Raw genomic sequence first — 24290 nt, 5'->3', positions numbered from 1 at the left:
GTATTGATAATAAAGGTTCTGATGGACAAGCTTGCCCTTGGGAACATGTACACAAGCTTTGGCATTTCTTTTGCAGTAGTGTCTAAAAGTTGTTCTCCAGACTTGTGTTGTGTAGTGTGCAATAGTATTATAACCTGTTCAAGCTAACTTTGAGCACGTGTATAAGTTCTCTGATTTAAAAGGACCACTTGCCATGCTTCTAAAAGGTAGTTACAGTTCTTTACTTTTTTAAGGTTTAGGAGCATATTCCTCTCCAATTTTAGGAAGATGCCTAAGTAGCCTACCTACCAGCAAGCAAAAGAAACAAGAGTGAGACTACAGCAGAAAGTGTTTTTGTGAGCCTTTGGGGCAAAGTAGACTGGCTGTGTACATCAAAATTACATAAGGCTGGAACTGTTTATACGTTACTGCAAAGAGCATTAAGTCCATAGGCATCCTGTTTTTTTTCTCTTTTGGTACTGGAATTTAATGTTCATTTTTTATATTTTATTTGTTTGCATTTAGTCTCATTTATTTTGTCACTAGTACTTCAGCAGGGATGTTCAGACAAAATATACAGCTGTCATTGGTTTTAACTAACTGAAACAGAAAAAACCCTTTATTAATGTTGTTCAGTGAGAAACAGAATCTAGTTGGGTTTCCATGTGGACCTGTGTTGACTTTCTGTTGCAAGCATGAGTAAAAATTCAGTAGAAAATAAGTAGATTTATATGTACATATATCAAGAAAAGAGTGCAAGCATTTTCCATTAAAGTCGAAACACCTAGGACTGACCAGGGAGGAAATCTCTCAAATAAAAAGGTGTAACTATTTTCAAGAAATTTCACTGACCTGAAGCACACACGGAGCTCATCTGATAGGAATTGGAAACAGGGTGCAGAACAGACCTGCTGTCTGTTAGCAAGGAGTTTCTGCAGAATTAATGATGTGGGGCAGATATGCTTGGGAGAAAGAGGCTACGGCAGCTACTCACAGTGGTAAGGCAAGAAAAACTTTGGGAATACTGAACAGGGTAGAGTACAGGGATTGTGCTTTGAGTACTGATGGTGCCATTGACTCTGGCCTGACGCTGGCAGGTAGAACAGTAGAGAGTGTTTGATTGAAAGTATATGCAACAAACTTGCTGTATATATGTGGGAATGTGTATACTCGTGTGTGTATACATACATAAATGCATACATCTGTAAGCGTACACCAAGTATAGCGGTTTCCTTTCTCACCTCCAGGGTGCTTTTTTATGTTTCTCTTCTTGATCTGTTTCTAACATAATGTATCATTAATTGCTAAAGCAGACCTTCTACATCTTTTGTGTAGTTAGAACTAAGCAGACTTCAGAGTAGCGTTGGACACCTGAGCTAACTTTATGTGGAAGGCTGGTGATACGAAGTTCCAGCTTGATTCAGATAAACTATTTCCAGCATTGTTCACTGTCAATTTAGATAATATTATCAAATTATCCATTGTTAGAACAAGGCATTTCCCATTGTGTGAATTTTTCCCCCTCTGTTTTGTTTTATGTAGCAAAAATCTATGTATATATGCTTTTATATTACCATGTGTGGCATTGCCAGATTTATAAAGTTCTCTGTATTAAGGCATGACGATATTGTGCGTAAAGTCTACAGAGTACACAAAAGGAATGCCAGTTGGCCTTTGTGTTACTTTATTTCTAATTGTTTCTGTGCACTCTTTCTAGACGTGTACAGCCAAATGAGACATGCTACTACCTTTTTGCATACTTCTATTAGATCTCTTTACCTTTTTCTTCCTCTTCTACCTATGCAGTGCACTGTGTGAAGCTTTTTCTAGTATGGGATATACATCCTATGAAGCTTTGACAGTACGTTCCTGGTTTCGATGCATTTTGCAAATGTTCATAGATCAACCAAGTGGTATGCTGGCCAAGACAGATGCTGAGCGAACAGTTGGTAAGTGTTCACATTTCCCTAATGTTTGCAGTAACGATTCTATATTGCAAAACTGGCAAACATTTTCAGCTAATTACAAAATGTATTTTTGTTTGTATTCCTTTACTTTTACCTAATTACAAAATGTGTTTCTTTACGCTGCTTGTGCTATTTATTGATAGTTTGCCTGCTCTGCATATGACAAATTTATCACAAACAAAGATAAAAGAGCTTGTTTCCTTGGAAGCAAAGAACAAAAACTTGCTCCCAAGGAGACAAGCTATTTTTCCCCCATGGAGAAACTGCTCTGAAGAAAGTGAAAATCTGAAGTAAATAGTAGGAAATCATGCTGTGAATGCCCTAAAATAATAATAATAAAAAAAAAAATTAAAGGAAAAAAAAATCCAGTTGCAGAGTAATTTTTCCCTTTATTGGATATTTTGCTTTCTTAGAGCAATACTTAATGACTTCTTCTATAAAGCACTGCCGTTCTAATTATTTGTAGAACACATCTTCTAGCAACTATTTCATACACATTTTGTAGGTTCTGAAGAAAACCATCAGTAAAATGAAAGACTTGGTTATATATACTTAATACTTTTCTCATGTATGTATATTAGAAACATAACTTGTTTAGACACATTCTTTGTCTAGAGAGATGCAGTCAGTTGCAGAATCTTTGTATATTTGACATTTTAAAATCATGTTTCATTTTATGATTTTGGTACTAAAGTAAATTGAAAAGCATAACTGTATGCTATATTTACTGCTGTGTTCTCTTGTAACAAACAGGGAAAGCCTATATGGAGCAGCTGACTGAAATGACAAGACTGATTTTTAAACTCTCAGAAGTAGAAAACATTCTTTCAAAGGCTCATGTTGAAGAGTCATTTTTTAAGCAAGACCCTAAAAATGCTCTGGTTCAATTCATTAAGGTACTGTACATCTGTCAGCTTCATCCAACAATTTTAGGGAAAAGAAATTATGTATCAGATTTTGTTTTGTGTATGAGAATAAGTGACTTGCAGAAACCTGGTGAGAAACTTAATTTACATTTATTTCAATGTTTCCGTTTTCTCAGGCTGTTGGTAGAACTTACAGTGGCCTTCAGACCCTTCCTGAGAAATCTGCCATGGTAGCAAAGACACTGGAGTATTTAGGTGACGTATTAAAGTATGTAAAACCTTATCTGAAGGTAAAAGGACCTCCAGAAGGTCTGCAGCTTACATATTGGATCATAGGTAATTATTTTGCAATTTCTTTTCTTTTAGAAAATAGTTTTAAGGAATCAGTAAAATGTGACTTTTAATACTTGTTTTTAATTTATACTGCCTATCTTAATGATTTACAAAAGTAAAGTCACCAAAATGTAAGTTAGTTATTTAATTTTCTTGCACTGTTTTTCTTTGGTTTTTATTCTAATGCCTAACCTTATGTTTTTTTAATTACCCTGCAAATCAGTATTTTCAGAAGTAAGATATTTTCATGTCTTTTACCACTGAAACCCACCTGTTTTATCTAAACAAAACCAGAAACAGTGACAAGCCAGAGAAGCAGTATGACATGCTACATCGTATTTACTGGAGTTAGGACAGTGAACAGGTTGGCTTAGGAATGTAGTTTGCTTCCTTTTAGAACTTTTTTAAGGGTCAAATTCTAGTATTTGTTCGTTAAAATGTGGAACCACTGATAAGATGGAAAAATATGCATGCTGTTTATTATGAATGAATGTGCCAGTCTGACTCGCCTTTAAAAATAAGGTAAACCTTATGTATCTTAAAGACTGAGTTAATGATTTGCATGTACATACAGTGTACATCATAGAGATAAGGACTACAGTGAAAAGCATGACCATGATGCAGAAGGTGCATCAAATGTAATGGAATATGAATTTTATAAAATACTTTACTTCTCTATTGCAAGATCTGCATATTTTGTTATACAAGATGTATGTCAAATGTTTTTAGATACCCACTCATTGGGCTGGAGCCATGTAAAGTAATTTTAGGCTGGTATTTTCCTTTCTGTTCTTTACAGTAGGAAATGATTAAGCTTGAGTCATGTTGTTGTGTGCAAGAAATTGTTCTTTCTTGTTAGTTAAGGGACTATAAATAATGTTTAAAAGAAAAATTAAGTGTATTTCAGTCACTTCTTCACATTCTGTGGACTTGTTGTAAGAACAAAGCATGAAACTTAACGAATCTAAACACCGCCTGTCTGTGGTCAGATTGTCTTCTACTGTCCCATACATCACAGCAGCGATAATAGAAGGAGTACTTCTAGCTAGAGTGAGCATGTTTCTTTCAAAGCAGGAAGCTTAGACAACATTATTAGAAGTATTGTTAAGTGCTTGTTCTCTTTCTCTATGATTGATCACTGTGTTTTCTTTCACTCCACAAGATTAATGTTGTTTTGTGGAATTTTTAGAGATGGTAATGAATGACTTCTATAGATTAATATATCTTGTAACAGCCTGCTTTTGATCTTTCATTATTTTCAATGTTTTAAACCTATTTTCTTGGGATATTCCTGTATTTTCAATCCAGCAAACTTTTTCTTGCTTTCCATTAAATATAAAGTTAAGAATGTCTGTGGAAACTGCTACATATAAATATTGGTTTTATTTGATCTGTATTTTGAGTATTAACACTCACAAGTACAGAGTATTTTTCTCAAGAAAAGTTGCACCTCACCTGCAATAAAGATGTTTCTCAAAGTTAGGGGTATTTACACATCAACACCTTTTTTTTTTTTTTTTTTTTTTGCAACTCAAAAGATAGATCTTAAAACTGTCTCAAAGCTGCACAACTGATACATTAATGTGTTGAAAACAAGAAAGATGTTCTCTAAGGCTCTCGTTCTGTGAACTGAGAGCCCACAAAGATCTGGAGAGACAATGATGGTTTAATGGAGTTGGTTGCCCCTCGTTCTCTTAATCTGCTGAATTAGATTTCTTAAATACAATTTGAAAGATATTTAATGTTTTCCTAAGACTGAATTGCTGTGTGACTAGTTGCTGATGGAGTCACGATGGGGTTAGATAAACGAGAAGGGAAGGCAAAGGCAGTGTCTCTGTAAAATGTGATGAATGCATGCAGTAAGGTAAATGCGTGTGTCCTGATTGCAGTAGTGTTATATATCAAGTTTAGTTAATTTTTCCACAGGGATGTGAGAGACTCCTTTCTTTAGCATTACTGTACTTTTCCTAAAGCAGCCTCACTTGCCTAAAAACTTGTAATGTATTGAATCAATTTAGTACTTTCATTTTACTGAACTGTAAATAGTCTTTGAGTCATCTTCACTGGGCTTTTTCTAAGGGGATACCATGGAATAAGTATATGGGAGTGAGACATTTCAGTTGCTGTTGCTACTCTTGGATTATCCAATTTAACATAATTGCCTCTTTAGGCTTGCTTTCTTTTTTTTTCCTGACTGTAAATTCCTTTGGGATTTCTTGATTTGATTTTTTTTTTTTTTTTTTTTTCAACAGGATGTCTAGTAAAGTTCTGGGCACCAATACTGGCTACTTCCAAATCACAGCAACTCTTGTTCCGCATCGTGGATTGCTTACTGCTGCCACACTCTGTGCTCCAGCAGGACAAAGAGCTGCCTGTGGCTTTGCTGTCTGCCATTCAGGAAAGCCTACCTCTTTATCTTCAGGTAAATATCTGCACTCTATTATCAGCAGACAAACGTATTTTCAGGAAACGATTCATATTGCAGAGGATGTTTTCTTTTTCCCTAATCAAGACAAGTGTTGACTGAATTTAAAGAAGCATCGAGGAGATTTTTCTTCTTGTGTAGAAGTGGAAGGAAAATGCCACCCCATTGGCTTTCCTGTCATTGCATGCAGCTATGCTGTGGTACGCTTCAGAGCTGCTAGTCTAATCGCTGTATGTAGAAAGCTTTTAGCCAACCTGCTGTTTACTCTGGTCTCTGATGTGAGACATTTCTGAAACAGTGGATCAAATAATTGTAATATGTAGCAAGGCACTTGTTGAGATGACAGAGCAAACATGTTTTAAATCATCCCTGACTTGGCTAACTGTAGATACTTAATGATGAGTTACTCTTTTTGTTTGTTTGTTTGTGTTATTTGTTTGTTTGCTCTTAAGAACAAAAGAAAATCCTCAGCATATCATGGCAGTTTTATCTTAATAGCTTGAGAATATGTTTTGCTGAATCGAGTTCCTGCTGCTTATGTTTACATGACTGAAGCCTTCTTGCCTGTTACTCTTCCTATTCTTCCCTCAGTTTACCTATCAATCTTGAAAGTCTGTAAGGCTTCTTGATGCTGTAGAAAGAGACTAATTCCTGCTGGTCAGGAAGAGAAAATAATGTATTTTCTAAAGAAATAAGTTGGCATGCTTTTCCTTGTAAATCCTTGGGACTTCTTTTTTTTTTTTTTGCTTCCTATTTTCTCTTTCCTCATAGTGTTCGTTTTGACTGCAGTCTTAACTGGTTACTTTACAGGATTGTATTGTGAAACAGTGCAGTGGTGACATTGTAAACATCCTTATTCCTTTGAAAAGTTGTGTGGTGATCGATGGCATGTCATATGGAAGTGAATATGATTATATAATGATGTGCAGAATACAACTTGCCTTACTGTTCAGTAGGTATTTTCAGTAGCTATATACATGTAGGACCATCTGGACACTGATATTACCACAGAGTGTGACTGTCTGCTTGCTAATTTGGTATTTTAGTCGGAGAGCACTGTTTTTTCTCTGTAGTCTGCACATACGGATGTAGTTTTAAGATGAAGCCACTCCAGTTGGTTTTTAAATCCAAGTGTTATGGACCCTTGTTTCCCGTTTTCTCTGTCAGTCTCTGACTTTCTGACCTCACTGTCATACTCTTCAGCAGTCTGCTGCATAGTCCGTGTGCTTTCCAGCCAAGCTAGATGATCTTATTGACCAAATAGTTTATTTTAGACAAATGCTGGTTCTAGAAAACAGTAATTCTTTAATTTGACAAACACTTCTGGAGAGAGAAGACAAAGAGAAGAAAAATTATTTTTCCTGTTTCAATACAGAACCTCTACATTTTATTAACTGTTTGTGTTTACAAAGTTACAACATTTTAAAGTGCTTCGGAATGCTTTATTCATTCCAAAATACTTCCTTCCCCATTATTTGGGAAACTGGAAAAATTCCTATTTGGAATCAACTCAAAATGAAAATATTTCAGTATCAGTTTAAAAAAAAAAAATTCTCTTAGGACTGCTTCTGAGCTCCTTTGAGATAGAATGGATTCTAGGCACTCTGACTTCTCAGGTTATTTTTTCACAGTTGGCTTAAGCCAAGTTGGCTTAAGGCTAAATTTGTTCTTTCACCCCCATGTGCATTACCATTTAATTTGCTTTAATAATTCTGTGAATAGCAATTTGTGAGCTCATTCAACTAGTAACTAGCCCCACAAAACAAACAAACAAAGGGTCATATCAGAAAAGTGATAAAAAAGCGTATATGGGAAGTAAAGCATGTAAATGTGGTGGGAGGAAAGACAGAGAAACAGAGTCCTCTGGCAATAACCCACTGTCCTGGTTTTGGCTGTGACAGAGTTAGTTTTCTTAGTAGCTGGTACAGTGCTGTGTTTTGGATTTAGTGTGAGAATAATGTTGATAACACACCAATATTTTAGTTGTTGCTAAGTAGTGCTATCCTAGGTCAAGAATTTTTCAGTTTCCCTTTCTCTGCCAGCAAGCAAGTGCACAAGCAGCTGGGAGGGAACATGGCCAGGACACCTGACCCAAACTAGCCAAAGGGATATTCCATACCACAGAATGTCGTGCTCAGTATATGAACTGGGGGCAGTTGGCTAGGAGGGGCAGATTGCTGCTCAGGCATCGGTCAGCAGGTGGTGAGCAATGGCATTGTTCATCACTTGTCTTTTCCTGGGGTTTTCAGTTGTTGGTTTTTTTATTCTTTTTTTTTCATTATTATTATTACTATATTTTTAGTTATTAATCTATTCTCAACCCATGAGTTTGGTTTTTTCCTCAATTCTCCACCTCATTCCACCAGGAGGTGGTGTGGAGGAATGAGCGAGCAGCTGCGTGGTTCATAGTTGCTGACTGGGGTTAAACCATGACACCCCCCTTGGCTAAGTTAAGCTACTGGTGACATGTGTGATCAGGCTTTCCTTAGGTGACTGCCCTATGTCTGATGTCCATTTGTGGAGGTGGAGCAGTGGTATTTTGGTGCAGGAGCCTTAATTGACCCTAACGTTAGACAAACTTTGTTCGATAGTTTTCTCCCAATTAATATTCTAGTTTACAGCTTAATCCTTCAGGAGTTACATGAAAATAAAGAAACGGGAATTTGGAGACCATACAAAATATCTTCTTATACATGCAAATTCTTTATTCATAGTCAAAGCATAAAAGCCCTTTGTGACAGATGCACTCAACACCCTTGAGTAGCATTTCTACTCAGAGGTCTTTTCAATTCTTTCATTTTTTTTTTCCAGTCTTCTCAAAAGTTCCAGACTCCATCTCAATCTTCTCTTCTTGTCCTGAATTCTTCTTCAGCAGTGTGGGCTGCTGCTTCTTTTTCCAAAACAACCTCCTTAGATCTCAGAAAACGTCTTAGTTTGCAAGCAATGGTTTGCAAAACTTCCCTATTTCCAGAGCTTTTAACAGCTAATCTTAATGTGGTTTATTTGATCCTTTTATGAGGGTTTTGAAAGGATTTGAAATCAGTCTTAGTAGCAGGTAATTAATTTCACACATTCATTGATGCAGCAATCTTACTTAAATCCTACAGAGTTCCTGAATTGTATACAAAAAGGTTCCCCAAATGGTCACATATGCTGTGTAATGGCAATGCAGCTGACCACACAGCTTGGGCAGCAGGCTTAAAAACATGGACAATGTTGTTGCCACTGTGCTGTACTAAGAGAGGGCATCGCTTTTGTTCATCACCCTATAATGGTGGAGGCCATTTTTTCATCTTTTAGGACAACATATGAAGCTCCTTCTCTCCCCACAGCATAGTTCATTACCACCTTCACAATTCACCAAAACTGATGACTGTATCTCACTCTCCTTTAGCACCCCAGATCCACAAGTTTATTTTTAATAGATCAAAATTACAGACTTTATTTAATTGTACATAAGCATAAATAACTGTCAAGTGTGCTAATTAACACTAGACATTGCATTTCTCCCTCCTTAATTCAGACTGGCTATATTTACTTGTTATATTTGTGTTCATATATAAATTTGGATTATACAGTTGTGCCTTTTGACAGTTATTAGGCAGCTGGTCTGTTCTCTACTATACATTCAACTTATCTAGAAGTTTCCTTTAATCTCAGTCACTGATACTGCCTTGTCAAAATAGCTTAGCTCTAATACCTTTAAACTTTTTTTTTCTCACCTAAAGGGTTACTCTGTGGATATTATTTCTTTCACTGTGTGTCATCTGTTTTGATAATATTTGATGACCTAAGAAAGATTTTGTTGGGATATAAGATCAAAATTGTCCTCAGAGTTGTTTGACAGACTGCAGAAAGTAAAGCAGGAAGAACATGAATGAACAGCTATTTTATAATTTTATGGGACTGTTCTTAATTATGAGATAGTAAGGCATGTGAAATCTAACTTGAGATATTTTGTCACTGTAAAGAGAAGCTGAGTTGATTTGTGTGATAGTGGATCGCTGAAGCTTACCAGAGGAAATATGAGAGCAGTTGAGATTGCTTTTGAATGGATTTTTGGAGAATGATTTGGAGGAATTTTGATATGCATTTACCAGTAATATGCGAAAGAACTGAAGCGGTGTACAGAACCTATTTTAGAGAAGAGATACTAGTTTAAATATATCTTGCAGAATACAGTGTAGGTGCATGAAAAAAAGCATAATATACATAATGATGGCAAAGCAACATACCCTGCTTGATTTATCAGTATTAAACCTGTCTAAACACAGAAGATGGTTGATTTCTGTCTAAATACTGGAGAGTGGTGAAAGAGCTTAATTCTAAGTAGTGCTTGGCACATACATTTTCCAGTGATTTTAATGGGCCTGTGCAGGCTCAGCATTAGTCAGAGATCAGACCTTAAAAGCCCTCCTGTGAGTCACATCTGTGGTCCGATATTTGAGCAAGCTTATTAATATGTTTTGTGAATTATAGTATGTGTTTAATAGGAATTGTACAACATTAATTGGTGAACAGCAGATTTATTCCAACAGCAGGACCGATATTATAAGTCATCATTAGGTAGCTTGACGTTTCTGCAGTGAATAGTTCCAGTAATCCATACTAATCGGTTCTTCGCTCTCCACAGGTGATTTACAGATATATGGATAAATCAGAAGAAAGAGGCAGCTCTGACCACAAAAGGTTCCTGCAGTGAACACGCACAGGAATCGGTTGCCTTTCTGCGAAAATGGGGAGCAGATGTTGTCATGCCCCTCTGCTCCCCTTAAAATGTCTTTGTTTTGGGGGTTATTTTAACCTCAGAAGATGGCTAAAGAACGTAGTTAAGAAAGAGAGAGCAGCTCTATCTACCCTTTAATGTCCATCTGCTTTGTAGGGATTGTCCTAGGGGTCTGATGTGATTGATTTCAGATCTCTAGTCCTGAATTGAAGTCCAGTAGCATGTGTTTCTTTTCTCTCTCATATGAACAGTAGCTTCCTTCATCTCTGTTAATTACTGGTAGGATTTAAAAGAAGAAAGTTCTATGTGATTTTCTTGTAATCACATCCCTGGCCAGTGCTGCCCAGGATATTTTGCCATTGTACTGTGAGATCTGCAGCTACAGTGCAGTGTTGGTAATTTATCCCTTGTGCCACTTGGGATAGGGCATTGTCGGACCTTGTGCAGGTCTGTTGCTCTCTGCACTTATGTAAGAAAAAAAAGAGTAGAATGAAGAACACAGTGTTGAGCTAAAGTCAATGAACGTTCAAAAGAGAAATCCAGGTTGTTCTCTGGAAACTTTTAAGGAAGAGTAGAAACGTCAGGGTCAAAGGTGTGATGATTCTTCCCTGAAGAGCTTTGATGCTGTAGATGTGCCCTTCATGTGTGAGGACTGATTCATAGGTTTTACTACTATGTAGAAGAGAAGGATTTTTTTGTTTGGGGGTGTTTTTCTGGCTCTTGATAGGATGGAAGGTGATTTTTCTCTCTTGTTTCACTCGAAAAAAATTTGTATCTTGGAAGCCATTGGTACTAATCTTGTAACTTTCATTAGGAAAAATGATGAGCATCCTCCTATTGAAGATAGACTTTTGGTTTACATGGTTTTCAAAATTACACCTTTTTTAAGAGGCAGCATCTCTGCCTGACCCACCAAAAAGGAACCTAGAATACTTTCTAAAGAAAACATTTGATAACAAAAAAAGCGTTTTCCATGTTTTTAAACACTTCTTACCAGCTCTCCTTACAGGGTTTCAAGAGCACTCTCTATCCTTATCAGAGAACTAAAGAAAAGAATCACTAGTCAACTTATGTCCTTTTTTTCCTCTCTAGTCAAGAAGCATATCTTTGGTTTGTTTTTTTTTTTTTCTTTAATCCTTTCCTCCTTTTTCAGATTACATCTCTCCCCATCCCACACCCCCAAAAAATTAGAAATGGTTTACTTCGACGCAAAAAATTAAAAGGATCAGCCTAGGCTTGTTGAGCCATCTTCAAGTGAAACTGTTAGAAGATGTGCAAAAATTCATGTTCCTTCAGCTATGTAAATTTTAAAACTTTTTGCTTTTTCTTGCACCAATGAAGTATCTTTAGGATAATTTATTAAAAATTACCTCTCATTATTTAGTCATAACTGATTTCTTCTTATCTTGATACTATGTAGCTTTTGTTGAACCTGAATTTGTAGAACTGTCTCATTTTAGTAATTATCATTGTTAGTTCTTCACAGGTGTTATGTTCTTCATGTATTCCTTTACGTGTCCTCTGTAAGGTTGTGATGTTCTGTGTGTTCCTTTTATCAAATAGTTTAATACACTTTCTCATAAATTTTTTTTGTAGTGTTAAAACAGTCTAGAATCTTAAGAGTGCCAGCTCTGATTTTGGGATTATGGAATATTTTGTCGTCTTTGTGAGAGCTGTAGTACAGAAAGCACAGACAAGACTTCTTTATGCCTGCTGCAACAACTTATTGAAAACACCAAACACTCAAGTGTGCATACTAAATAATCTGTCATCTGTAATAGTTTCTCTGTGTCTGCTCTTGCCAAGCAATGGTTTTAAGACTTTTGATATAGCAGCAGCTGCTTTTTCCTACAAAATTTTGCTGTATGTACACAAAAAGAGGAGAGAATCTGAACTGTTTATCAAAGCCCCAGTTCAGGAAGCGTGTGTTTTACCATTGGGACTTAGCAAAATTACCAAGGAGCTCTAGAAGTATGTGGAGTTAAACCCTAACCAACATGCCTGTGTACAAGAGGGCCACCTACAGCAAGTCTTCAGGCAGGTCCTGAAGCACCTCATTTCTTAAAATCTCAAATCTCTCTGTTTACTGTGGAACCAGAAGTGGGAATTCTCCATTTCAAGAAGGTGCCAAGAAAACTCTCAGCTACGTCTCAGCCTGATTATTTTTCTGGAAGATTGGTCTGTCATGTTTGCACAGACAGGTACAGATGAAAATCTTTCTGGGGAGGAACTCCTATGTAAAAAGCAACAGAAATACTCTTTGCCAGTAGCTGTCTTGAACTATCCGTTCATATATTAGGGGCATTAGTTTACCTCAGTATCCATCAATATTCAGGCAGATAGTCCTCCTGCCAAAACTGGAGCCTGGATTACAGTGCTTGTGAAGGTTTGAAGTACTGTTGAAGTTGCTGTCTAGGGAACTCTGTGCTTGACCTTCTTTTACACCTTTTTTTCTTGTTGGACAAAACTATTGTGAAAATTGAATTTTCAAGAGGATTCTCTTTTTGCTAGTGACTGTGTCCCTTGTGATAGGAGACTTAAATATTTTTTCTTAGTGATTTGTTGTTCTTCCTTTCGGTAATCAAAGGAGGGGGAAGGAAACTCTTAACTTTCTCTCACAGCAGCTTGTACCAGTAAGAATAACACTCATCTTATCAGAGATGTACTGTGTATATGTTGTATAACTATGGGTAGTGTTCAGATAGGCATTTTCTGGGCAAGTACTTTCGTTATAGATTTTTCTTTGGATCAATATAGCTTATATTGGATAAATCACAGCAGTTTTAGCCTTATCTTAAACAGATTTAAAAAAAACCCTGTAAATACCTTATAAATGGTGCCTACCTTAGCCTAATTTGTTCACACTGTAAGGAAAATTTTTCTTGTTAGACCACAAATCTAAAGTGCTCATTTTTCTATGTTGTTCATACAAAAATTTCACATGGTGCTTTACAGATGAGGTATTCTCTCTCTCCCTTCATAAATCTTACCTGACTAATATACTTTGTGAGACCATATACAGAGTTGAAAAAGAAAGGAGGAGCTCTTGGGCACAGAAACACTTCTCAAGTCTGAAATGCCAACGTTTTAATTTAAATTTGAAGGCGAGATTGCATGTCCTAAAGGTTATCTTCCAATATATTAATTAGTCTAGTAAAATAATCTTCTCTTGTTTTCAAGCCTTGCCCTGGCGAGGTTTTCATTTGTAGACCATCATATCTGCAGCAAATTACTCATGCTTATTTGTCATGCAGTAGTCACTATGTGTGCAGCAGTTTACAAAGTGTATAGCAAGTATTTAGCCTATGGTTGTTAAAGATTTATTCAAAAGTACTGTTAAAAATTTATTCAATTTCTCACTTTTTAAAATTTTCTTCTACAGGGCCTGTCCTTTATATGTTGTCAGTCCCAAACGCAGTGTGCCTATTTAAATCAACTGCTTGGGAGTATTATTCAACAGTATTTTGGACGATTTCTCCCTTCTTCTCCAACTGCACCTGGAGCTGGACAGCATCCTATGCTGACTGCTTTATGCAGTTCCATTACAGCTCCCCAGATGCTCCGACTACGGAAGACCACTCTGCATGTTGTAAAGTAAGGACCACTGAAGTAAAAAAACATCACTTATTCAGATTTCAGAAAACAGCTAATGAGGAAGGGAATGCTGCTCTTCTCGATAACTGGTGGATTGACTATTAGATCTTGTAAGCTGCTGTGCAGGGAGCAAAGGAAGGGCAGCGTGTGTAGAGCAGGAGAGTAAAATTGGGAAGATCGGGAGACTACTGAAAAGAATCATTGAGGGTGGAGCTTCTAGACTACAAGGAAAAAGTCACATGGGGCCACATGAAAAGCAAGTATTTTTCTAGAAAAATTGCACTCCAACATATGTCATCGTATGTTTGTGTCTCAGTCTGTATTTAGGGTCACAGAGTCGCAGTGCATGGGAGGCCTCATTGCTCTGTAAGTGTCACGGTATACGTAGGTGTGCCAGCTACCCAGGGAAATGGAAAATTTGGGATGTGGGAAGAGGGGAGATGTAGAGGCAAGGAGAAAGTACTTGTTCACTGTGCTGACACTACTTGCATGATGTCAACAGCAGCTATAACTGCTAGGTCTCTGCTGCTGAAAAGCTGAAGCTTTGTTTTATGTACTGCAGAACAGGGAACAATCTGTACTTATTGTCTGTGTTGGGAGAGGAGTTCAACACCCTGAAATATAATGTGATTGCTTATACCCAAGGTAATTGTATTTTTCTGCATTAAAGAGTGTATGTACATGTTGATCAAGAGAATTTTAGTGTTGATCTTGGGTAAATATTACAGGCGGTCCTGTAAGTGAAGCCTGTATTATCGCATATTGAAGGAACGAATTAAGATTTCATAGTCCTATTTCTGACATGTTTTTAACTTATGAATACTCAGACTTTATCGTCTTATGTTCTTTGTGAATGTGTGCATGCATGTGTGAATCTTAAGGTTGATAGTGGAAAATAAGTTCTGAAAGTGTAGTGGCACTTGGTGACTTGTAAGACATGAAACATTCCTTAGTGATCTGGGAAGAATATCTTAGAACTGAGCAGCAGTCTGATTTACAAACTGTTGGGTGGTCAGGAGGCAGTCAGTAGCTCTATACATAAATACGAGTTCGCTAGCTGTTTTGACATATGAAAACTAGTGAATGTCTTGCTGCTGCAAAGAGGAAATTGAACCATGGGATCAGGAGTGTATTATCCGGGTCAGAGAACCATTTTAGTGGAAGAGCACCCCCCCCAAAAAAAAAAAATCAGTGTGAAATTTTCATTGTAAATTAACAGGATCGAAGATTTCAGAGTTGCTAATACTGAAGTGAGCAAGACCACGTGATACAAGGAATATACAAGGAAAGCATTACAACTTTCATTTGCCAAGTTATAGCAGTGCTCTGAAGCTCTGCAATGAAACGCTCAGATCTCTGAAAGTCAGGTTGCATTTGAAAGTTGTAGAAGCGTGCCTTAGTAAATTTTGAACAAGGATGGTGATTTTTAATTGATACGTTGCTCGGTAAACTTGCATGCCTTTTTGGGGTAGCTACTGCTACACAATATTAAATATCTAAAAAGTTATTTTGCAGCTTCTGAGAGTGCTCTTGCTAACTAATGAGTAAATGCTGTGCTCTTTTAACCTGCACTTTTCTGTCCTGAATGATTCAATTTAAGCGTACTGTCTTAAGATTTCAGTAATTTGTAATTAGTGAAATGACAGTAGTTCAGATTTCTTGTATTCTTTTGTGGAAGAATAACCAATCAAACCGTTCGAATTGGAACATTCAGTGTGTGTGGTGTCAAAATTTGCTCTTGTTGCGGATTGACGGGTCACTTTTTATCTTTGTGACAAATTTTATACTGGCCATGATTGTGTTAATTGTGACGGAGCAAAAGCAGACATTGGCTGTCCTGTTACAACATACTGTTGACAAAAATAAAATAACAGTACCAGTATAACAGCAGAGCTGTTATAACAAGTTGGGTTGTGAGTTGACAAAAGCACATAAAGCTAAATAAAGCAATTGAACAGCAGTTGTATTTTGGACGTTGGTTTAGGGTCTTAAAAACTTGATTTCTTCTTTTTTTTTCAGTTATTTTATGAAGCTGCCTTTATATTTTAATTTTTGTAGTCACACTTGGCTTTTTAACTTTGATTATCATAGCATATTTCTCACTTCCCTCAACAGAAGAGTCAGATGGCATCACTTGTCCAATGAATAAATTGGGAGCCTTTTCTAAGGCTAAGACAAATAGAAGCCATTAGTTGAGCCTAGATAAAGATAGAAATCGATGTAATAGACTTCCTGTTGAAATACCAATGTTATTTTAAGTTGTATGGTGCTTGCATTGAATGGAAAAAAACAAATTATAGACTCTGTTTTGGTTTGCTTTGTCTTCCCAGTGAAAATTACATGCAGTTCAAAGGTAATGCTCCACCACCTCGCTTGGCCTCAGTTCTTGCTTTCATTCTTGAGGTACTTCAGAGAACTCAAAGCACTGAACTGTGTGACATTGAATTGGTTCTCCCAGCTGTGTTGAAATGCATGGTGTTGGTTAATGAGCTACAAGGTGAGCCACTTATTTGCTTTAAATACCTCTCTGCACACCTGTAAGCTTTCTGTACTGTGGACCATCTTTTATTCCAATATTTAAGACTCTTAAATGAGGTGAATGAGATACTTTGTCCAGATAAACTGGACAAGCTTTCTTTTTTCCTTAGCTGGTCTGTGACTTCTGTCTCCAAGAGGCAAAGTAGTCCTGCCTTGTTTCACTCTCTAATGAACTAATGATCAACTTCTCAGAAATCTGAAGAGCATTTCCTTTCTCCCCATCCTTCCCATCTCATTTATCCCAGACTTGATAACTGTGGAAGCTTTCTTGCACCAAAAGGTTTGAGACCAAATAAGACTAGCGTATGCTCTCTCTATAGAGGCATGATAAATGGATTAAAAGTAGCATGTTGCTCTCTAAAGGCATCTTTGAGTCTTCTTCCTTCTTTTAGCATGCTTTGTTTGGTAGTGAGAACTTCTTTATTTTTAGCTTCTTAAAAAATGAAGCACTCTCACCCCACAGTTGTATAATGCATGTGCATGTGTGCATAAGCTCAAAATTTCCATCTCTTACTGCCATTGGAGGCATTAAGCAAAATGGGGATTCACCTCTGACTTCTGGAAATTTTGTGTTAAAAAAGTACTTTTTGATTCTGATCTATAAAAGTTTCAAGATGTGCAAGCATACCTGCTTTGCAACGCCCTGTGGAGTAGAATGAGCTGAATGCCTTGTGCTGCTGTAGCCACCAGCTCGCTGCCTCCCTGGACAGGGCTCCACCACCCCCTTGTAGAAAATTCCTTGCAGCCCAGTTCCACCTTTATAAAGGAAGAGCTGTATCTTGCAACTTGAATATTTATTTGGAAAAAATTAAGGGGAGGAGAATAGTGAGGTTTGGGGGGGGGGGGGGGGGGGGGGTTTCCCCTTAAAAAAAGATAGATGGGTGGAATTTGGAACAATATCTACCATTGAAAGTAAGGAGCATCTGTAATAAAGTATCTGTATAGCTTTGGGCGGGATATAATGCCATGACTGCTTTTCTTTAATTCAAATGGGAATGATTAAAGAACTCAAACAAAACTTGAATTTAAATAAAATCTCTATTTCCACTAAGGGTATATCTATTTGCTTTGTCTTAAAGAGACTATAGTGTACTTAAAAATCTGTATGTTTAAAGGATAATGGTAGTGAAAATAAGACTTTTGCATAAATCTGTGATTCATTCTGTTCTTTATAGCCAATCTAACTGCTCTCACAGTCATTTGCCTTGCATCAAAGTAAGATAAAAGCGGTTTTTTTCTCATTTAAAAATTGTAGTCTTCATGAAAGACATTCTCCAGATGGTCAGTTCAAGAGCTCAGTGTGAATCTTGTGATTTTTCTTTTGCAGTTAAAAAAATATCTACAGACCTTGTACAGTACATGGTAGAATGCTGCCAAGCAGGGTCAGGAGGAGAACGTGCCACCCAGCTGACTTCTGTATTTAGGTAACCAGAAAATATGCCAATTGGCAGGGAAGCTACTGCAAGCCAATTGACAGCAAACATGTTTTTTCTAAATAACTAATTATCCTTAACATACTGCATTGTCACTTGTTTATGGTATTTAAATAGTGATGCTTTTGGCACTGGTTTAAACATGGCTTGGCCAAAAAGCCAGAGAAAAAAAGTAGAAGAGAGCGATATACCTGCTTTCTCATGGATTAGATACTGTTTTGAAAGGTATATGAGAGGTATGTTGCTGCTGCAATGGGAGAAACCCCTCATGAATGGGGATGGTCACTGTTAGGTCCTGTGAAAATGTGTGCGCCTAATTTGAAGCATATATAATGGAGATCAAATTGTCATACAACAAGCTTAGCTTTTTTTTTGATTGATGTGATTTTGTGACAAATAATAGAGTAAGTATTATAATGTAAATTATACTGATCCATGCCTCTGCAAAATGAATCCTATTTCTCACATGGATACAGGTAGAAGAGCTGCATGACCTGAAGACATTTTGCAAACCCAAGCACTGCTGCTGTACTGGGTCATGTCTAGATGAAAGCTCCAGAGGGACTTGCTGAAATAAGAATGGATGTTTGTGGGCATGCCAGTCTCCCTGTACATGATATATCACTTTCATGGGATGTTTCATCCCTAGGGTGTTACTTCTGATTCGAATGTAATCTGTGATCTTTAAAGGCCTCAAACTCTCAGGAAGACAAATGGGTGTGCTTCCATCCAGTGGTCTTCCCTGCTTAAGGTCCAGTGGAGCTTTATAAGAAATGCCAACATTATTTCTGCAGACTTGAATCTAGATTTCTTCTTTTGCTGGGTATTATTATTATTATTTTTTTTAGTAAAGAATAAATACATGGTTTAATGTATCTGAATGGAAAACTACAAAGTGCAGTGCTCTGGTAAAGTAAGCCCTGGTGAAACAGAAGCAGAATCTGACAAATTGCTTGAAAATAAACGTGTGGGATTTTTAGCATTAGCCTTTAAAAGCATGGCTTCATTTGGAAGAAGTATTCCATGTAGAGTATTTCAAGTGTAACAATATGAAAATTGCCATGCAACCAGATTGCTTGTTCTGATTAGACTCTTCAGTTGTTCTTGGCATGTTCTCTGCATCTAGTTCCGACCTTGCATTAAATGCCTCTGTGTCTCCCTCAGGCAGTTTATCCAGGACTACACCGCCGTGTATGATCACCGGGTTTTCAGCATACTAGAAACAGTGGCAGTCTTGGATCAGACGTTAGTTACCAGCCTGATTCCCACAATCACACAGTCTCTGAAGGATTCAGAGCACAAACAAGGTCTTGGAAGAAATGCAGCACAGAGGTTTGATTTTTAATACTGTTTTTTGACAATGACCAGTAGAGGTTTATTCTCTTGAAAGAAAGCAATGTTAGACAGCAGCACACATATTAAAAAATGAGTGATTTTTAAGTGTGTTCATGCAGAAATCTCCCTTTGCTCAGGCCTTTCATGGTTTTAAGACATCTATATTTGCTAAATATTTTCAGAGATGTTTTGACGCTAGGGCTACAGACCCCAGTAGAATTTATGTGAAGCCAGCCAGATTCCTCTGCTCACTACACTCTATGTTGCAAAACAGCATAAAGAATTCCTGCCCCAAAGAATTTTCATGTCAGTCCCTGCTTTAGAGGACTTCATGGGTCCTATCTAAAATCACTGTATAATCAGGTGTGATCTTAGATGCCTGGAAAAGAAATGCTCATGGCTTAATTTCAAGAGTTGTCTTGTAATATAAACATACAAGAGTTGTGGGTGTCCAGAAGAGGCTGGCCGTCTCTCTCCCACAGGGACAGCAGCCTCACACTTGCTCCCTTTGCCCCCAAGAACACAGGACAGAAATGTTTGACTTGTGAATCCATCTAGCATTAGGAAGAAATGGCACGTGAGGTGAGCAGCTCCGCACAGATGGTGGTGTCCCTGGGTGCAGATGCAGCACTGAACTTCCAGCACCTATAGAAATGCTGTTACACAACTCCAGGAAGCTCTGCCAGTGTGGCACCTGAGTCGAAATTGCTGCTCCTGTTAGTTCTGCTCACTGGAGGGCTGGCCCTTGACCCTCGTGTGGTCAGGGCAAGTAACAGGCCTCAGCGTTTGCATTAATGCCCATACTGGGACTACTCAAAGGGTAGGATCCCAGTCACACCTCTGGCTGGAGAAGTTTTGAGGTGCACATCAGCAGGGCCTGGGCTATAAGAAGCCCAAAAGACAGTTGTGTAAGAATGTAACTCATGAGACAGTAAAGGGTAGTCAGAGGGTATTAATTTTCCATTTAATAAAAAATAATTGAAATTATTTGTAATTATATTACTCACTTTTTATTATCTTCTACCAACAAATACATTTGCTGTTATTTAAGGCAATTCACCCAAGGTCAGACTGAAGTACCATTATATGCAGGATTTCCATACTATTTTCTTTTGGTCTTTTGAGAATGTATTTCATAGCCAATTTTATTTTTTTAATAAGGTAAAATTCATCCCTTTTACCTACGAAATATGAAAAAAAAAAGCAGGTGGTTTGAGCTTCCTGAAATATATGCTTGGAGATTTCTGAAGAGCTAAGTTTCTTTTAGCTTCATAATTTAACATATATATTATCTAATCTGTTGTTGATGTTTTGTGTTAATAATTTGTATTCAGAAATTGCTCCATTACTCAGCAGTCTAGGGTGATCCATGAACAGTTTATTGTAAGAACACTAATAACTGATATTTTTCTCTTCGGTCCTGGCCACTAAATAATATTATATTAACATATTCTGTGCAATTATTGTAGACATTAAACTGCAAACCCATGTATATATAAAAGAAACCAACTTCAGAAGTTGCATTAGATGCTTATAGTGGTGATGTCCAGTATTATTATTGCAGGGAACTAGAATGAAAACTGCAGTTTTGTTTGCTCAAGTTAGTACTTCATTAAAAAGATATATAATTAGTACAGATGTAAACGTCAGAGGTAGTATAATTATATTGTCCAGGTTGGAGAGTATTAGAATGAACTTCAGGTGAAAAGTCTTGCCAACGCATACACACTCTTCTGGCAAATCCACTTGAGTAACAGTCCCCTTCTGAATTCCAGGTTTATTTTAGAACAGTCATTGCCCTTTGTTGAGGATGATGGTCTAAATCTGTGTCGGTGCCAGCCTGCACCCTAGTGCCCATGGCTCGTGTCATTGTGCTGCGGCATGAGGCACAGAGAGATTTCTTGTGCAGAAATCAGATAGAAAGCATGATGACATTTGAATGCCAATCTCATCTAAGCCTTGGAAACTCCATGTTTTAAATTTTTTTAAAAATATATTTCACAGCATTTTACTAAACAAGTAGACTTCTAAGAATCTTCACTACGCTAGTAGCCATAAACAAGGCAATCTTTATTCTTTTTCCAGCCTTGCCATGCTGAAAATTCACAGCAAACAAAGCAGTTGAATAGATGAGGGGTGGGGGCAGAGGGGAAGAGTTACTGTGTTCTAATATCCCAATATGTAAACAATATGCTTGGGAATTATGTGCTTGTACTCCTAGAATGTTTGAGATTAAGTAACATGTTACTTTCTCTTATTTTTTCAACAGAGAAGCCTATAAAAGACTCTTATCTTACCTCACAGAGGCTGGACAAAATGAGATACAAAAACTGGAAAGTGAGACAGGTTAGCAGTGTGCTGGTGTTTAATAGTTTCCTCTTGAACATTCTGACACTGTCAGTACCTAAACCTGCATTCTATGACACACTAGCCAAGTTCTTTTTCTTTACAATGGCAATACCTTTATCAGTTTTTTGTTTCCCCACCCCTCCCAAGTTATGTATTAATTTTAATAATTTCTGTGATATTTGAATAACGTCATGCATCTGAAGAGTGACAGTCAATATACTGTTGAATGGCAATTGAAAGATCTAGTGAACTTATTACACGTTAAAATGTATATATGAGCAGAGCCTGTATTGCAACATAGGAGACAGGATTTCAAAGAATCGAAGTAATTTCACAACTCAGCTCACATTGAGTGAGACCTGACCCTCTTAACACTGTACTTCTGAAATTCTTATTCAGTATGTTCTTAGGAAAATCATAACTTTGTAATTTCTAACTTGTTATTTTAGTAGAATGAAAAAAAGCTGTGATCTTGTTAAATGCAATGCATTCACCAGGAGTTTCACCAGTATGATAGAGCTATCGTTGGTTGAGAGGGCTTGTATGTATGTTGCACAAAATGTATATAACTGTCTTAACCTTCCACCTATATTAAAATATTACAGTCTTTCAAATTCCAGTGTAAAATCTCTTCTGTTGTCATTGTGGATAATATAAGAAAAGGTAGGTTCAGATTTCCTGTCCTCTTTCTTTTCAATACTATTTTCTTAAAATTAAGCCATATTTACAGTGATCTCACAATCTTTTTATTAGTCACGACACTGTTAATTATCCATTTAACTTAGACTGCATGTAAACGGTGTGGGGAAAAATAAGAGGAGGACAGGCTTCTAAAGAACATATTAATTTAGGGAATTATTCCACTTGATCATACACTAGTAATTATTTCTGTTTGCCTGGGAAGTTGGATCTTTCAAATATTTTGCCGTGTTATGGATTATCGTTTAGGTCTTTCCAGGATAGGTCTAGCTCTGTAACTTTCTCTACTTTTTTTTTTTTCTGAAGTTCTCAGGAAAGTTCCATTAATGCCTGTGGTATTCACACTTCTCACTTCCCTCAGTAACCTGTATTACTGAAACTACTTACTGGACTTTGGGAGTGGTAAGTTTGCCCCTAATGGCAACACTGGTGAACAGGCTGCTTCTAAAATTATCCAAATTTTAACTTTACTATATTAATGGGAAGCTGTCTAACAGCTCCACAAAACTCCCTAAAATCTTGTTCAGAGCAGCTTTTCTTTCGTTGCAGTAATCTTATCAAGTCGAACTAGATAATCTTTTTGCCTCAATCGGCTATCGTTACTTCAGATAATGCAGTAACTAAAAGCCTCTTTAGGCTACTTAATAGTGCAGAACATGGAGGTTCTTTTCATTATGGAAGTGACTTACTGAACTTGCATTGTAGTTTCTTGTAAGCTTCTGTACCTGGGAGGAGTTTTATTCATCTCAAGAGGATTGTGCTTCTAAAAAGCTTTTTAAATAAATAAATAAATAAATACCTCTCCAAGAGAGATTAATAGAGATGTCTTTGAAATTTGTGTCCTATCACACAGTAGATTACGGAGCAGATGACTGACTGTGGGATTACTTCCTGAACGTAAAACCTTTGACTTTTAAATGATGGAGCAGATATTATAACAAAACATTTAAGGATGAGTTTAGTAGATTGTTAAAGACTACTATCTGTAGTGCTTGGAAGTTTCTGAAAAAGCAACATAGCTTTATGTAAATTTGTAATAGCTCCTGGTGCATGAGAAATTAACTTAAACTGTTTGGAAATTATCATTATTCTCTGTCAAAAAGTTAATGTGAACAGAAATAAAGCATTTTGCATCATATTCATCAACCACTGCCAAATGGGCAATCTGGTTTGGTCTAATTATTTGGTATGGACATTTGCAGATGTGACTGACAGTTCTGATAATATTAATGAGATGAAGGCTTGCAGACTGTTAGTCTATACTGACTTACCAAGTATACACCAAAACAACAGTCCAAAATCAGTTAGAAAATAAGAAAGTGCTGAATTTAAGTATAATATAGAAAAAGTAAAGACTGAAAACCACCATGAACTGAAATTATGTATTATGTCTTATTAGATGCTGTCTGTGTAGAGGCTGCTTAGAACAGTGAACATTATTTAAGTTAAATCTTCCTATATTACTTTACATATGAAGAGTTTGGTTTAAAAACAGTACAAATGTCTAGCTTCCTTACACAATGCATAGAGAACTGCTTAAGCTAAGAGCAGGAGATCCTGGAAAGCTTTTTACACTGGTTGCTACCACTGGCAGGAGCAGTTCATTGGCATGTAGATGCAAAGTCTGCCTCTTCACTGTGCTTAATAAACAATAGAATACAGACTTGCTGTAAATCAGGTTGAGAGGATCTGAAAATAAGACTTCCACTATTGGGTGAGTGGTGTCCTTAACCTCTGGCAGAGGAAGGGATGAGGAAGGGAAGCTTGCTTTCCTCTTCTCCCTCCACCAGAGACTCATCCCCACAGTTGTTTGTGCAAGGCTGAAATTGGTGGGTGTGTGCTGAGGTGTCTGTATTGGACCCTGTACGCAGAGTAGGAAAAGTGTGAAAGCAGCAGCAAGTCGGCTGTGAGTTCTGCCAGGGGTCAGTAGCCTGGCAGCATGGAGTTTGGCTCTGTGGCACCTGAAAATATCATCATAGGGTTTAGCCAGCAGATACTTAAGTGTACAGTGACTTTGGACAGCAGCTAGGAATAATTTTAAACACT

General features: G+C 37.2%; 1 protein-coding gene across 4 annotated transcripts in view; it reads left to right on the top strand.

Annotated features, from left to right (window-relative positions):
* The window catches only part of MMS22L (MMS22 like, DNA repair protein), a 95639-nt gene extending 71923 nt beyond the window's left edge, over positions 1–23716 (top strand). For all 4 annotated transcript variants that reach the window (XM_074923046.1, XM_074923029.1, XM_074923036.1 and 1 more), the window contains 9 exons: positions 1786–1928; positions 2700–2842; positions 2989–3148; positions 5398–5567; positions 13679–13890; positions 16221–16387; positions 17756–17852; positions 19026–19193; positions 21466–23716. In XM_074923046.1, coding sequence (XP_074779147.1) covers positions 1786–1928; positions 2700–2842; positions 2989–3148; positions 5398–5567; positions 13679–13890; positions 16221–16387; positions 17756–17852; positions 19026–19193; positions 21466–21547 — 1342 coding nt within the window. In that variant the 3' untranslated portion in view covers positions 21548–23716. The remainder of the gene's footprint in view (positions 1–1785; positions 1929–2699; positions 2843–2988; positions 3149–5397; positions 5568–13678; positions 13891–16220; positions 16388–17755; positions 17853–19025; positions 19194–21465) is intronic.
* Positions 23717–24290: the final 574 nt, after the last annotated feature.

This window comes from Athene noctua, chromosome 1, assembly GCF_965140245.1.
Source record: "Athene noctua chromosome 1, bAthNoc1.hap1.1, whole genome shotgun sequence".
In the NCBI taxonomy this organism is placed as follows: domain Eukaryota; kingdom Metazoa; phylum Chordata; class Aves; order Strigiformes; family Strigidae; genus Athene; species Athene noctua.
Note: the sequence above shows the minus strand (reverse complement) of the source record. Positions and strands in the feature narration are given on the sequence as shown.